Source organism: Lissotriton vulgaris, chromosome 2_1, assembly GCF_964263255.1.
Source record: "Lissotriton vulgaris chromosome 2_1, aLisVul1.2, whole genome shotgun sequence".
In the NCBI taxonomy this organism is placed as follows: Eukaryota; Metazoa; Chordata; class Amphibia; order Caudata; family Salamandridae; genus Lissotriton; species Lissotriton vulgaris.
In genome coordinates, this window is record NC_141687.1 from 1,104,225,108 (window position 1) to 1,104,241,632 (window position 16,525).

General features: G+C 50.3%; 1 protein-coding gene across 2 annotated transcripts in view; it reads right to left on the minus strand.

Moving 5' to 3' along the window:
• Positions 1-16,115, minus strand: part of ZPR1 (ZPR1 zinc finger) — a 113,676-nt gene extending 97,561 nt beyond the window's left edge. The window contains exons 1-2 of one of the 2 annotated variants that reach the window (XM_086956814.1): positions 15,820-16,115; positions 11,393-11,554 (exon numbers count right to left, since the gene is read on the minus strand). In XM_086956814.1, the coding sequence (XP_086812940.1) occupies positions 11,393-11,554; positions 15,820-15,927 (270 nt within the window). In that variant the 5' untranslated portion in view covers positions 15,928-16,115. The remainder of the gene's footprint in view (positions 1-11,392; positions 11,555-15,819) is intronic. The other variant, XM_086956815.1, reaches the window with a different exon arrangement.
• Between the last annotated feature and the right edge of the window lie 410 nt (positions 16,116-16,525).

The following is a 16,525-nucleotide window of genomic DNA, read 5'->3' on the forward strand; positions in this document are numbered from 1 at the left end:
CCCTGCGGCGGGATGCCTGGCTTTCACCTTGGGGATGCCCTGTAGGGGCTATCTCACAGGGAAAAACCAGGACGGGTTCCCAAGGCAAGCGCGGAGATACCCCTTCGGGGGTCGATTCTGGCGCTATATAAGAAATGTAATAATAATAATAATAATAATAATAATAATAATAATAATAATAATAATAATCTGCGCAATCTGCACTGGCTGCGCATTTAGTGCCGAGTGAAATTTAAAGCTCTTTGTATAATGCATCACATCAAAACTGGCAAAGCCCCGAAGTATCTGTCCTCTCTGGTACAGCATTATGTCCCCTCCCGCACACTGAGATCCTCCACGCAAAATAAGTTTCAGATCCCGCGCTTCAATAAAGCCAAAATGGGCGGTCGCTCGTTTGCGTTCTTAGCACCTTCTCTCTGGAACTCTCTGCCTCAACCCCTGCGATCTGAAATCTGCTACCTTAAATTTCGCAGGGGAATCAAGACCTGGCTTTTTAATTCCTAAATCTGTTACTTAACCCTTCTCAGCTCATTTCACCCTCTGTTTGCTCACTAGCGCCGGGGAAACCTCCAGGTAGCTGCACGCTCAATAAATGTAATAATAATAATAATAATAATAATTATTATAATAATAATAATAACAACACGGAAAAACAAAGAGGAGAGGGCTACACGGACAAGACACAAAAGAACATGTAACTCCAGTAGGAGGCAGGCTAAGATTTTTTCTCCAGGAGTGGAGAAAAATCACCACAGACAAGTGGATACTGAACATCATGCAGTTCGGATATGGCATAGAACTGCTAAAGAATCCACCAAACAGACAGCCAAAGAGAAGAGAGCACTCGGGAACAGAACTGCGACTGCTCCAAAAGGAAGCTCAAGAACTACTCCTCAAAGAGGCCATCGAAACGGTCCCATTCAAAGAACGGAACAGAGGAGTGTACTCAAACTACTTCCTGTACCAAAAGTGGACGAAAGCCTAAGACCCATCCTGGACCTACGGTTCCTAAACAAATACGTAAAGACCCAAAAATTCAAGATGACGTCCCTACAAGAGGTCATCCCACAGACAAAGGCCGGGGACTTCTTGTCCACCATAGGCCTCAAGGATGCGTACCTGCACATCCCCATGAACAGGCAGCACAAGCACATGCTAAGGTTCACAGTGAACAACGATCACCACCAATTCACAACCCTGGCTTTCGGTCTAAAATCCGCACCAAGGGTGTTCACCAAATGCCTCGCGGCAGTGGCCGCGCATCTGCGAAGGGAGGGGATACACGTGTACCCCTACCTCGACGACTGGCTCGTAAAGGCAAGCTCTTACAGGACATGCAAAGATCACGCACAGCAAGTCACGAGAACGCTAACAGGCCTGGGTTTCTCCATACACTGAGGAAAATGCTCAATGGAACCAGAGCAGGTGAAGAACTTCTTGGGTGCTCAAATCGACACCGTCCAATGCAGGGTGTCACCCAGCGAAAAGAGAACACTCAGCCTACTGAGGGAGAAACGTCACTACCAGAAGGGGCGAGCTCTGACAGTGGGGGCAGTGAGCAAGATCTTGGGGATGATGGCGTCATGCATACACCTGGTCCCCTATGTACGCCTACAGATGAGACCGCTCCAAGAGTGGCTAAAACAGCAATGGTCACAAGCTACAGGAAGTTGGGAGGATCTAGTGGTTGTAACGCACAGGGTGCAGGAAGAAATAAGGTGGTGAACCAAGGAAAGGATAACAGTAGGGAAACCTCTAACACCACCGGACCTAACAGTGACCATTACCACAGACGCATCCCAGAAGGGGTGGGGCGCACACATGAACAAGCTCAGAGCGAGGGGCCTGTGGAGCCCTACAGATGCGGTCAGACACATCCATTACCTGGAGCTGAAAACAGTGTTGCTAGCACTCAAGGCCTTCCAGAAACACCTGTACAGCCAGAAGGTGCTGATACAAACAAACAGACAACACCACAACGATGTTTTACATAAACAAACAAGGGGAACTCAATCATTCCCCCTGTCAAGCTTGGCACAGGAAATCTGGAGATGGGCAATACCACTCAAAATAGACCTGCTAGCCATACACCTGCCAGGGAAGGACAATGTAGAAGCGGATTGGCTCAGCAGGCAGACTTCAGCATCCCACGAGTGAGAACTCAATATACAGGAGACAGAGAAACTATTTCATGAGGTGGGGCACTCCGACAATAGACCTATTTGCAACACGCCGGAATGCAAAATGCCAATACTTTGCATCTAGGCAACCAGAGGCACTAATACAGGGGAATGCCTTATGGATAAGCTGGTCAAAAACATTTGCCTACGCTTCCCCCCCCCCCCTGATACCACTGATCCCCAGGGTTCTCAACAAATGCATGACAAGCAACATGACGCTGATCCTGGTGCCACCACAATCGGCCAGGCTGACCTGGTACTCTCAGATAATGGAGATGGCGCAGGGGCCCCCCCACAAGTTCTCAAAAAGAAGAGACCTACTCTCCATGGAAAACGGAGAAGTGCTACACCCAGAGCCGGAGAGCCTCAACCTCTCAGCCAGGCTCCTGAGGACTTAGAGTTCGCACATCTAAAACTACCAGAGAGCACCCTGAGGGTGCTGCGAGAGGCAAGAAGGCCCAGCACACGCAAATGCTATGGGGAAAAATGAAAAAGATTCACTCAGTGGTGTTCCAAGAAAAAACTACACAGAAAACTGACCAGGGAATCTACGGTGCTAAGGTACCTCACGCACCTAATAAAGGCTAAACTAAGCTCATCCTCGCTAAGGGTACACTTGGCAGCGATTGTGGCATACACAAGAGGAGAAACAGGGAGAAGCTTCTTCACATCTCAAGTCGTAAAAAGATTCTTGGAAGGGGCTAAAAGAATAGCACCACCAAAAAGAATGCTGCCACCGGCTTGGAACCTGAATGTAGTACTGACAGAGCTCATGAAAGCACCTTTCGAACCTATCCACAAAGCATCACTGCAAATGCTGACTATGAAAACAGCCTTTCTGATAGCAATCACATCGCTACGGAGAGTGAGCGAACTGCAGGCTTTAACACTACAGGAACCCTACATTCAGATACACAGTGACAGGGTCGTAATGAGAACGGACCCGCACTTCATGCCGAAGGTGGTGTCAAGGTTCCACATGAATCAAAGTATTCAGATCCCTAGCTTCTTCCAAAACCCCACTACAAGCGCTGAGATAGCACTCCACACTCTAAACGCAAGAAGGGCAGTGATGCAATACACCGAAAGGACGAAAGGACACAGGAAGACAAAACAGTTCTTCGTATCCTTCGCAAACAGTTACATGGGTAAACTAGTGACAAAAAACACCATAGCTCGATGGATCGCACAGACTATACAATTCTGCCACAAGCAAGCGGGCCTGGAGCTAACAGGAGGGGCACAGGCCCACTCAACCAGGAAGAAAGGAGCAACAATTACCTTTCTGGCCAACACACCAATTCAGGACATATGCCTGGCCACAACATGGGCTTCGGTGCACATGTTCACTAAGCACTATTGCGTGGATGTTCAAATGAACAAGGAAGCACAAGTAGGACAAAAGGTGCTTCAACATATTTTCAACAACCAACGCTCATCTTCCACCCAACCGCCACAAAAGTAACAAAAACCGCTACAAAATCTATGCACAACATAGTGAATCCAGAAAGATTCACGCTGCAAAACGAATAGTTTACCTGTCGGTGTAGTTTTGCAGCTTGAAGATCTTTCTGGATTCACTAGCGAACCCACCCGCCTCCCCCAGAAAGATGAGGCTGGAAAAGAAGGTGGAAATGCATGGAGAAGGAGAAGGAGAAGGAGAACCTTTTTCTACAGCACTTCTGCTGTTTCTATGCCTTGTAATTAAAAGTTACTACCAAAACCAGTTTAATGGTACGGAACTCGCGGACCTCAGAAGGATGAAAAGCTAAATTGGCCATACCAGGATTCAAGTGTAAAAAGCATGCTATCTACAAGTCATGAGTGGAAATCTAGGGACACACAAGCATACGTTTCATTTATGCACACCATAATTTCACAAGTTTTTTTGTCTCTATGGTCCAAAGTTGTTTTTCTCATAAAAAAAGGCGAGATATGCATTCACCCCAGCAATGACATCTGCAAAGGCAGTCAATTTACTCCCTTGAAAAGGGGGAACTCCTAGGGTGGACATTCCAATTAATCAGTTACATATGGTCCCTACTGTGTCCATATGCAGACCCATCGAGATTTGGACAGCTACTGAACAGAAAGGGAGAAAATTCCAAGTGACCTGACGCAACCGGTAGTTGAGGTCTAATTGTTCAGTGCTAATTCCAGCTGGGTGTTTGATTTAACCAGTAGAATTTAATGTCGTTTTTTCTGTACATGAAAATTTCAAATCACCTTATGGGTAACGAGTTTTGGAGTGTTCAAAACATTTGTGTGCGTTGTGATAATTTTGGCTGATTCTTGCCCGGGCTCTAACTGGCTTAGTTGTCACCCCTCAATCCAGGGCCCTATACAACTAGGACAAGCATTTGCAATGCAATAGGTCTCGCATTTACACGAGTTTAAGCAATTGGCCTATTTATGTTTTAAAAACAAAATCATAAAAAGGCATTGTCATTTACAATGCCGGGGGCGTGGCTTGGATGCCGAGGAGGTAGGCAGCGTGAGCTCGGAGCTCCGCGCCCGATCCCGGAAAATATCCTGAAAATCTGATCGGACCCCGACGTAATTGATATCATCCGTCACTGGAAGATACCGCAGAGGGTCCGGTGCCCACGGAGGAAGACGTCGGGCCATTCCTGACCCGTTATTCGACTTTGAAAGTTGGACTCAGGCGCGAAGTATTCGACCTAAGATGGCGGCGGTGGCATGAGACACGGAGACGACGGAGTCTCCGGACCGGAGCCCGACCAAGCGCTGCTGCCTCTACAGTTAGGAGGTGTTCGCGGTTACATCGCACCCCTCCCTGGGTGGTGGGGTGGACCTCGGGCGCACCTTGGGCGGTGGCTGGGATCCACCCCTTGGTAGTGGCGGCGACAGCATGGCTATGGCCCTGTGATGATGGCCCTGGGCCTCTGAGCACGACTGGCGCCATCCGGACTAGCGGCTGATCGGAGACTCTGCTCCCTAGAGACAGCCTTGGACCCGGAGCCCTGAGCGGCGCCCCAGGCGCGGAAGGGACAGGTTTTCCCGCTGCAGCTGCAGGGGACCTCCCTGAGGACGAAGTCCGGCGACGTGCGGAGAGTGAGCAAGGACAGAGTTGGAGGCCATCGCTCATGCCGGCCCAGATGGGGAAGCCAAAAGGGAAGGGAGATGGTGCGACCGATACAGAGGCTGCGGAAGGAGCGGATCGAGACCAATCGGCGCTGCAGCGGATGCAGGATCGTATCCTGGAGGCCATCGCCACCACAAAGGACGCTTTACAACAAGATATAGCTCAGGTGGCGACAGGCTTGGGCCTCCTGAAGGCCGACCATGATAAACTTAAGGACCGAGTGAAATCCGTGGAGATCACAGTTAAGGAATTAGCCCCGGGCCATGCAGCGGTGAAGGCGCAGATGTCGGAGGTGATGGACCGCTTGAAGGTGCTGGAACGGAGGGCCGAAGATGCGGAAAACCGGAATAGGCGCAACAACATACGCCTTGTGGGCCTGCCGGAAAAAATTGAAGGCGACGATATGGTGGGCTACCTCGATAACTGGTTGCGAACGGAGGTGGCACCGGAGGGACTGTCCCCCTTCTTCTCCCTGGAGCGAGCGCATAGGGTTCCGGCGCGCCCGCCGGCCTCAGGTCTTCCTCCTCGCCCAGTGGTGTTCAAATTGCTCCATTACCGGGACAGAGACTGGCTTTTGCAGAGGGCGAGAGAGGCAGGGCCCTTTCAAGTGGACAACAGCAGGGTCACTATGTTCCCGGATTATACGTTTGAAACGCAGCGGCTCAGAGCGAACTTTCTGTCCCTTAAGCGGGAGCTCCGTGCTGAAGGCATCAAGTACTCCCTGTTGTTCCCAGCGAAGCTGAGAGTGGTGGTGGATGAACAATCACTTTTCTTCACGTCCTCTGCGGACGCTTGGACCTGGTGGGACACTTATAAAGCAGGAACGGACGGTGCCAAGGCCAGGGAGGAGGAGGCTAAGGTGGCACAACCGGTCAGGAAATCCCAACGGATCAGGAGGAACCGCAGGAGCACCGGCAAACCTTCGGTGTCGCAGACGGAGGCGGAGAGGCAGGCGGCTCTACAGGCGGTAGCGGACTTATCCAGGACCGCCAGAAGTCAGTCCGGGAAGGGCACGGACTCAGAGGGCCCGGGTACGGGCTCGGAGACGGGACAATCGGAATTTGGTGGGGCCCGGGGCCCTATTGTGACACCGCAGACTTCGGAGGAGATACTCGAGGCGTGCTGACCTGGGCTAGTGGAGTGGACTCGCTGGTTGGACACCGGGGCACTGGGCCCATGGCAGTGGAACGCTGTAATTTGAGGTTTTGGGGCGCTATAATGTGGGGATTGTGGGGTGGAGTGCGCGGGGTGGATTTGCTTTGAGGATCTATTGCATCGAGCCACGCCTTACTGGCCCCTAAGGTCACCGCAGTGGAGACTGCGGCCATTTCTGCCTTTCTTTGAGGGGTGGTTGGGAGTGTTAGTTTGGATGGGGGTACTTCCAGTTGCGGGGGGGGCCTGTCCTGGGGGGGTGGGTGTTGCGAGCAGTTGGGGTTGCTCGGGGGGCAGTTGTTGTTGGAGGGGTTTGGCTCCCTGTTTGGAGAGGGAGGGAGGGTTGGCCCGTGGTCGCGGAACACATGAGGACATTGTTCTTTATCGTCTGGTCTGGTTGTGTGGGGGGGGATGGCTAGTACCGGGGCATTGAAATGTGTTTCCTGGAATGTGCGGGGTATGCAGTCCATGACACGCAGGCATAAAGTTCAGGCATACCTCAAGCGTAGGGGGGTCCATATAGCGTTCCTGCAAGAAACGCATCTTAATAAGCAAGAGGGGGCTGCTCTGCAGAGACGCTGGAGGGGGCAGCTGTTTCACACGACGCTCTCGGCCTTTGCGAGGGGGACACTGATTTGGGTGCGGGCGGGGGTCCCCTTCCAGGTAACAAAAACGTTGGTAGACCCGGAGGGCAGGTATGTGGAGGTGGAGGGGAGGCTGAGAGGCAGGGTGATATCTCTTTGCAATGTGTACGCTCCTAATGTGGATCTGCCCGCATTTTTGTCTACAATCTCGGGCAAACTGGCGGGTTATTTGGCAGGGCCGGTCCTTTTGGGGGGGGATTTCAACTCGGTCGAGGATGTGTTACTGGATAGATCCCATCCCCCACTGCGCGCGTCCCCAGTGCATAGAGTCGCCAAGCGCAGGTTGGAATGGCAGGAGAGCTGGGCCCTCACAGATGCATGGAGGGCGTTACACCCAACTACTAGGGACTACTCCTTTCACTCACACTTGCATGACCTACATGTGCGGCTAGATGCTTTTCTTTGTTCGCCATGCGTGCTCCCTGCGGTGGGAGGGGCGGAATACTTGGCCAAGACGATATCGGACCACAACCCGTTATTGATATCCCTGAACTGGATGGTGACTGCTAACAGCGTGCCAACATGGCGCCTGCAACCCGACACCCTGGATGACCTGTTGTTCAGGGAGGCTCTGGGGGAGCGTATTGAGAGTTACTTTGAGGAAAACAGTGGCACGGCCTCCACGAGGGCGGTAGAGTGGGATGCGTTTAAGGTGGTGGTGCGGGGACACTGTATTGGGCACACAGCTGGGGCCCGTAAGACTTTGCTGGACGACTTGGATAAGGCTGAAACGCGGCTGAGGGAACTGGAGAAAAGGCGCCCGAATCACCCTGAGTTGCAGGAGGGGCTTAGTGGGGCACGGGAGGGGCTGGCTGTAGAGTTGGAGCGGCTGCGCAGCTTTGACCATAAGGCGTACAGGACGAGGGCGCATGCGGAAGGCGATAAGGGGGGTCTATGCTGGCATGGCTCGCTAAACCAGTCAGGAGGGGCATGCCGATCATGATGATCCAAGAGATAGGGGAGGAGCCCTGCCATACTCAACCCGGGATCCTGAATAAGTTTCGTACTTATTACGAGGGGCTCTATGAGAGTGGTGAAACAGGAGGGGCGGATGAGCTAGGGGAGTTCTTGGACGGCCTCCAACTGCCGAGAGTGGAGGACTCGGAGGCAGAAGAGCTGGGTCGGCCCATCACTCTTGGAGAGATAGGGTGTGCAGTAAAGCAAATGGCCAGAAACAAGACCCCGGGACTTGACGGACTTCCGATCGAATTCTACAGTAAATATCTAGAGTACCTTGCTCCTCGCTGTGTGAGGTGTACAATGAAGCGCAAACGAAGGGTCGGCTCCCGGGCTCCATGAGTGAGGCCCTCATGATACCGCTCTTAAAACCGGGCAGAGAGGGTGCGGCTTTGTCCTCGTACCGTCCGTTGTCCATGCTGACGACGGACTACAGGATCCTGAGTAAAATTCTTGCCAACAGACTGCTGGTGCACATGACGGGCCTTGTTCACAAGGACCAGTGCGGTTTTATTCCGACACGCAACACTACCCATAATATCCGCAGGCTTACGAGACTGATGGGTGCGGACTGGCCGAGCGCCGTTTCCCCATTTGTCCTTTCCATTGACATAGAGAAGGCTTTTGACAGCCTTGAGTGGGGATACCTGTATGAGGTGATGCGACGCTTCCGATTGGGGGACGGGTACATAAACTGGACCAAGGTCCTTTATACTGATGCGGTAGCGAGAGTCCGAGTGGGTACTCTGATCTCGAGGCAATACCCGGTCAGGCGTGGTACCAGACAGGGATGTTCACTTTCTCCGCTCCTGTTCGCTTTGGCTATGGAACCCTTCGCTGTGGAGGCCAGGCTGGGCAGCTACTATGCCGGTTTATCATTTAGGGGCAGGCCGCACCTCATTTCCTTGTACGCAGATGACCTGCTGATGTTTCTGGCCGACGCGGGCCCCGACCTCGAGGGGGCACGGCGGCTACTGGGGCGGTTCGGCCGGTTGTCGGGCCTGAGGGTCAATTGGCCTAAATCCTGCCTGTTTCCCCTGAGATCGGGAGAACCGTGTCCACTCACCGCGCAAGAACTTCGGTGGGAGCCGCGCTGCCTGCATTATTTGGGGGTCTATATTTATCACACCCCGGCGGATTTGCTGGAAGGCAACATCACCCGCTGTATTACTGCCCTACGGGGGTCCATGGACTTCTGGTCGACCCTGCAGTTATCCCTGGGTGGTAGGATTTCCCTGCTCAAAATGGTGGCCCTACCCAGGCTTCTGTATTATTTTAGGACACTCCCGGTGTGGGTCCCGAGCTCTATTTTTAAACGCCTGAGGTCTCTGGTCATAGCGTTCTTATGGGGCACGGGCAGGAGGCGCATAGCGCTCGACACTTTGCTGCGCCCCAAGGATGAAGGAGGAATGGCGGTGCCGGATTTTGAAGGGTATTACCTAGCTGCGCAGCTGCAGATTTTTACTCAGGAGGTTGCGAGAGTATATAGAGGCCCTGAGGACGCGAGAGTAGAAGGTACCCCGCGGCATGTTCTGGCGTACATCTCGCTGCACCAGAAGCTCCGGGTGGGAGATTTGACGGTCGAGGAGCAGACGTTCCGACTCTGCTGGGACCGGGCCCGTAAGCGGGCAGGAGTCCGCCTTATGTATGCCCCTGAAATTCCGCTGGGTATGGTCACGGCCCTCCCGCATGGAGGTGACTGGTCACGCTTGCTAGGTTGGGAGGAGGCGGGGATACAAATGCTGGGTGATCTATACGAGGATGGAGTACTGCTGCCGTTTCAGGCTTTGCAAGAGCGTTTCGACCTGCCGAGAGGCGACTACTTGTTGCATGCTGCGGTCACGGGTGCTGTGCAGGCCCACTGGGGGGAAGGCTTGCAGAAGCCGGGCACCTCCATGGCTTGTCAGTACACGATGATGGCTGCGGGGTCCTTTAAGGCTGTAACTTGCTTGTACTCCAGGATGCAGCGGGAGGCCTTGCAGCCACTGACGGCCCTTAAGGCCAAGTGGGAGCTGGACCTTCAAGTGGAAATACCCGATGCGACCTGGGGCCAGTTATTGAGGCGGGCACGGAAGAGCTCGAGAAACGCCAGGTTTCAACTAATCCACTTCTATGTCATCCACAGGGCATACCTCACACCGGGGAAAATACAACAGTATTTTGGGGTAGACAACGCTGCTTGCCCTAGATGTAATACGGTCGGGGCGGATCTGGGTCACATGCTATGGGATTGCCCCGCTCTGGGAGACTATTGGCAGGAAGTAGGGCGGGCCCTTAACAGCGCGACGGACAGAGACATCCAGTACACAAAAGCGGTTGGTATCCTCCACTGGTTCCCACACACGCCTAGAAACAAGACCACTAGCAAATTTATAGACTTGGGACTTATTCTGGCCAAGCGGGAGACAACGAGGAATTGGAAGTCGAGAGTGGGGCCCACGTATAAAAGATGGTATGGGGAATGCCTGAGGTGGGCCGCTTGTGAAAGTACCCTGAGGTACCAGGTGGCCTGGAGGATGAATGACGAGAAGGGAAATGATGGTGCAGGCACTCCGAGATATGGATGCTGAGGAGCTGGAAGGTGAGGGTGAGCTAGATGGGGCAGGCCCTGTCACTTTGCAGGAGAGCACACCTTAGCGAATGTTTGTTCCTCCTACAACGCGCCAGACACTCTTACACTGCTGATTCAACGCAGAGCGACCACGGGGGGGGGGGGGGGGGGGGGGGGGGGGGGGTGGGGGGGGGAGGAAGTCGGAATTGGCGGGCTGTTGGGGCACCGAAATCAGGGGAGGGGGAGGGGTGAAAATCACAAAAGCAACCCAGCAATACTTGGCTACTACTACTGTCAGACATTGTAAAGTGATACGAGAGACATTTATGGACAAGGTCGCCCGCACCAGAGGAAATGGCGGGCCCCCCGGATGATGAAGGACTGGATAACACTACTCTTGTACGCTGTGAATGTATATTGCTGATTATCTTGTCTGTACATTTCTATTGGTGATGCAATAAAAATGATGTTAAAAAAAAAAAAAAAAATCATTTACAATGCCAATAGCTTAAACTTACGGAAATGCGAGACATATTGTATTGCAAATCAGTGTTAGTTTTGAAATTCATCCCCTCTATGTCATATCAAATAAAGACCTGTATTCCAATTGAATCAGTTCGGGTACAGAGGTTCAGAAAGATGCATAAGGCTGATTTATTTATGAGATCTGATTCCTACTAGCCATAAGCTTGGTAAAACAGGTAATCAGAAACAGGTAGTACACACAAGAATCTCATTTATATACATTGTGGTTATATCACTCAACAAGCTAGAAAATAACTTAAAAGAATGAATTAGTCACCTGCTTGGTACGAACGGAGAGGACATAATGCACTCCCTGGTCTTGAATCCGACCAGCAGATTGTATTTCTGTATTGGCCCAGCCACACTCATCACACTTGAAAGAGCTCACAATGATTTCCTTAAAAAATGGGATTTTTGTCAGGAGCAGCCTAGTCACACCCTTTAAAAACAAGACAAAGATTTTAGTGAGGTGTTTGGTAGAAAAGAAAAAACAGAACACTGGATGCAAAAGATGCCATTCTCCCCAAGCCGAAACAAAACATTCTTTCATGCCTCTTATAAAGCAATACACCCATTTTTTTTCAGACCCTCTGTGACAGATACAACGTTAGCATCACAAATCTACATGGCAGCTTCAAGTGAGCCACTTAAAGTTAAGAATTTGTGAAAACAAGTTCCAAACTAATAATTTGGGCAGTGTGCGTTATGCACGGGCATTTTAAATGTCTGATTTTAGGATGTTAAAAATAATCATAACCTGTTTTATATATAGTGCCTTGTACCACTCATCTGTAATTTCCCTCCTAGTTAATGTTATGTGCGGCCCCAGGTCTGTGACCTCCAATGTCTAGTTTCCTAAAGTCACTACCCAAAAATGTTTGCCAATGGTATTACAGCCAAATGGTTCTGGAAAGGGGTCTAACAGCACTGATTACAAAAGTATTGGTTTATAGTGGAAAGGTTTGTGGCTTGTAAAACAAATGCAAAAGACACACACATGATGGACGGAATGCACAGCAAATCAAACATTCACCCCCAGTCAATAGATCCGAGTTAAATCCATTGTTCTTTTGCTCACCATACCACCCCAGTTTAGACCCAGCCATATGCAAATCAGTCTTGAACCTGTGCCTCATGGGAGCAGTCCAGCCCAAACTGCCAAGCCAGGTCCTCCCTGGACCGGAAACAAATATCCTGGGGACGGTTTTGGGGGGGAGGTGGGGGGGGGGGGGGGGGGGGGGGGGTCAACCCTCATCAGCCAGGTTAGCTTGAATCCAGTGAGCATACGTGTTATATCCTAAGTATTACATTTATGTGTAATCAGCCTAGGTCCTCCTAGCTGCTCAGCTAGTGTGAGAATTGGTTATGGAATGTTGGTGTGACTGAGTGGATGTGTGGATGACAGGGTGAGAGGGGCTGAGAGGCTAGGCAGGCTGCTCCTGGTGGGGCTGGTACATGGCTGGTACATGGCTAGTACCTGACTATAGCTGGCTTGACTAAGATTGTTAATACCCCGACGTGGATCTAATAAAGAAGACTTGGAATTACACTACAAGGCTACTAGTGTCACTATGCAGGGTACAACATTATCTTGGCGACAAGCGGACCAGGAGACAAGCGTTTGTAACAGAACCAAAGACAAAATGAGAAGTACAGAAACCAAGAGACCAAAAGGAACTTGAGCATCTTGTTGGAAGAAATTAACTGTGTAACAGTAAATAGTGTCTTGTTAGAGCAACAGGCGAGCCAGCCCCACCAGTGTCCATGTCATTGGACAGCCCCAACAACTGTGTGTATCCAGCCTGATCGTGCTCCATGGATTTGACCACAGGTATGGTCTGTTTGTTAGGGTGTATCTGAAATATCTTTCACCCTTAAGCATGGAAAGAACTAATTACATCTGAGTAAAACTATATGGACCTGTGAAATCAGCAAGTGCAGCAACAGACATGGCTCTACACAATTTGTGCTTTGGAAGTCATGTGTCTGGGAAGTTATGTACTTCACTAGAGGTCTGATACACAACTGGTCCTGTGAAATCTCAGCATTGGTTCAGTTGTGGTCACTAAGCGGTCTACACAGTGTTTGCCAATTTCTACACATGGGCACAAGAAGAGAAGTGTTATATTACATCTCTGTGTTTAGGAGCGTATTGATCTGGATTCTTCTGTGGGGGAGATATGGAAACATCTATTGTTATTTATCATGCGTTATCAAGCACAGACTTACAATCTGCACATGGGTCTTGAGGTGAGCTTGTGGTCTTGCCTACACAGTGTGTTTGCCACGATTTGTCTGAAGTGTCAACTAGGAGCAAGACATTGACGGTGAGGCCCTTCCTGTCTTTATTTTTTTTCTTGCTTTTGAGGCCTCCTCATATCAAGAAGTTTAGCTGTCTTGTAATCCCTGCCTAAGCGATGGGAGTGGGTCTTAGTCCCATGTCTTTTCTTCATGTTATTGTCACTGATTATTTAAGCCTTATTACCTTCTCTAGGGGTTGGCTTAAGGGGTGTATTCCCTTGCTACGTATGGTATGGGTGTTAGCCCCATTTCCATGTGATTTGTCTCTTCACAACTTTGCTGTTAACCCTCTCACCGTTTGGGTTATGGGGTGTTTTTCCCCATTTACGTATGTTGGACACAACACTTCTTTGCCTTTTGGGTGTCTTCTGGAACGTCAGTCCATTTGTGTCATGTTGTGTGTAAGTCGCCCTGCGCCTCACCCTGTACTTTTATGTCATGTTGTGTGTGTAAGTCATCCTGTGCTTCACGTCGATGTAATGTGTGCGTTTGCCACACTGTGATGCATCTTTTTTGTGCTGCATATGTTCTTGGGTGCCCGTCCCATGCAACATCAGTCTTTACACTGCTTAGCTTATGGGTTAGTCCCATCTTAGCATGGTCCCTTACATGAGGGGATGCGTTTTGGCCAGTCTCCTTAGTTGAGTAGCTCTTCTTTGGGTGTAGTTCACCCATTGCGTTTTAGTGTTGGGGTATGTTTACCCTTTACTTTCAATGTGTTGTTGCTCCCTTGTTATCTGTGAGCTGTTCTTACACTACTTACCTAAACACTTTTCGTATCTAATTTTAAGGGAGGAGGATGGTGTTAGTATGTTTCTATCATTCTTCTTTCCTCCTTTGTATGTCTGCTTTCCCTTATGTGATGTGGTAGCTGCTCAGCCAGTGTGAGAGTTGGTTATGGAATGTTGGTGCGACTGTGATGCGTGGAATGCCTGGGTGCCTGAGTGGATGACAGTTGGAGATGGGCTGAGCAGCTAGGCAGGCTGCTCCTGGTGTGGCTGGTACATAGCTAGTACCTGACTAGAGCTGGCTGGAATAAGATTGTTAATACCCTGATGTGGATCTAATAAAGAAGACTTGAAATTACACTACACGGCTACTAGTGTCTCTATGCAGGGTACAACAATACAGCTGGGTCCAAACTGTGGCGGCATGGTAAGCAAAAGATCAATGGAATTAACCCAGATCTTTTAACTGGGGGCGGGGGGGGTTAAAGTTTTGATTTGTTCTGCAATTCATCTATCACTTGTGTGTCTTTTGCTTTCTCGCCCTAAGTGCGCCGGGTATGCCCAGACATGGGACCCAGGCTCACTGTGCCACTGGATTCAAGCTACAATCTCAGTTGTGAGGCACAGTGAATAAAGTTACTCACTACCCATGCTGTCAGCACAGTTAAGAACATTTAGGGGTGATTGTACAGGGGCATATTTAAACTTCAACACACAACCTTCTTACAATTGACCTCCCCTCCCCATCTCGTTCCTAACGTATGAACTGGGGGCGCAGGGGGGACACCAATTATCCACTGCTTAGCCCACCCAGCTGCAATTCTCTCACCTATACAGACTGCCCCTTCACTTTCACGCCCAAGCCACTTACGGAGGAGCATTTTTTGTCCTTCAGCCACTTACTATGCTAGTTGCTGAATCTATCTTGGGAGTAGTCCCACATACAGGGCTTTAAGTGGGCCGGGTCTCACCACTGGCATTTTTTTAAGGAGGCCTCGAAACGGGTGTTTTGTGCACTGGCACAAGCGGTCCGTTTTTTTCGAGCGTTATAGGAGAAGGGAAATCCTTTAAAGAGAGTCATTTTCTCTCTGGATTTCTCTTCTTTTTTCGAAACTCGGCAGCAGCAACACTGTCGTGGTGTCAGCAGGGCTTTATGTGGAAGGTTTTTCAATATTCTATAGAAGCCATAGTTGCTGCTTATTTATCTTATGCAACTAACAACCATTGACAAAGCCAATAGTCCTGACTTGTTGTAGGTATAATGTGACTTGTTGTATCTTTAATCTGGATGCAAAAACGGAAACCGCAAAAATACCAGTAGGGCGACACACTATGCGGAGCACAATTTTTAGCTTACGTGTTTTAAAGCCACGCCACTAATTACATTGGTCACGCCCGCCTTGGGAGACCCCAAGTTTTTCATCCCACATAAAGCCCTGCCCGCATACACTCCACCCCTCCCGAGGTCACCCGAGTGGGAACTAATTCCTGTTCTTTCCAACAATCGTCGCTAAACCCCCCTCTCTTCCTTCCGCCGAATAGGATGGTTCAGACCATCGTTCGCCTTCCCAGTTGCTTGTCACCCCAGTGCCTCACTCTGTTCGGTAACGTTCACCTCACCCCAGTAACTTCTCCTCCCTTTTGACCTATCAAAGGCCCGCTCCGCCCCACTCACGTTACGGTAGCACCGCATGCACAGGCTCTCCAGCTCGTCAGGCTGCTGCTCCTCGCCGAGGTCCTTAAACGCCGCCCCACGGGCCTCGGTGGATTCTATGGTGGACATCTTGCACACCGGTACTGAGCACTTCCGGGGAATGTAATTGTAGACTGCACGAGGACTACCACCAACCCGGAAGCACTGATGCACAGCTGTCAACGCTGACCCGGAATTGCTGCTACAGCTGTCCGTTGAGCCGCAGCCACTAGAACTCCTACCAGCAACAATCCAAAATGGTCACCACCCCCCTCAGCTTTGACATCAAAGTCACGCAGCGGATATGTTAGACGGGAAATGTAGAATTTTAATACATCTGCACTTATGACTGGATGGCTGTAGACTTATTGTCCTCGCTTCGCTGTTTATAAAAACATTTGAAACGGCTACATTTTAAAAAAAATGTTATATAGCGTGAACTTGGCCAGTGAGCATGAGAGTGGATTACAACAAACTGCGACTAAGTTACAGAATCATTTTGTCGCTAGGATATTAAGAGATTCCACAGCAGCCAAGTTTCGATCTTTCCTATTTCTGATATATCTGTTGTTTTTGTGCGCTTATGTGAGATATTGTATTGCCTTGATTGTGATATGAGCGAGTGCTGGTAATCGTGTGTAGAACGAAGTAGTTATGGTCATGTAATAAGCTAAATATCAGAAGCTAT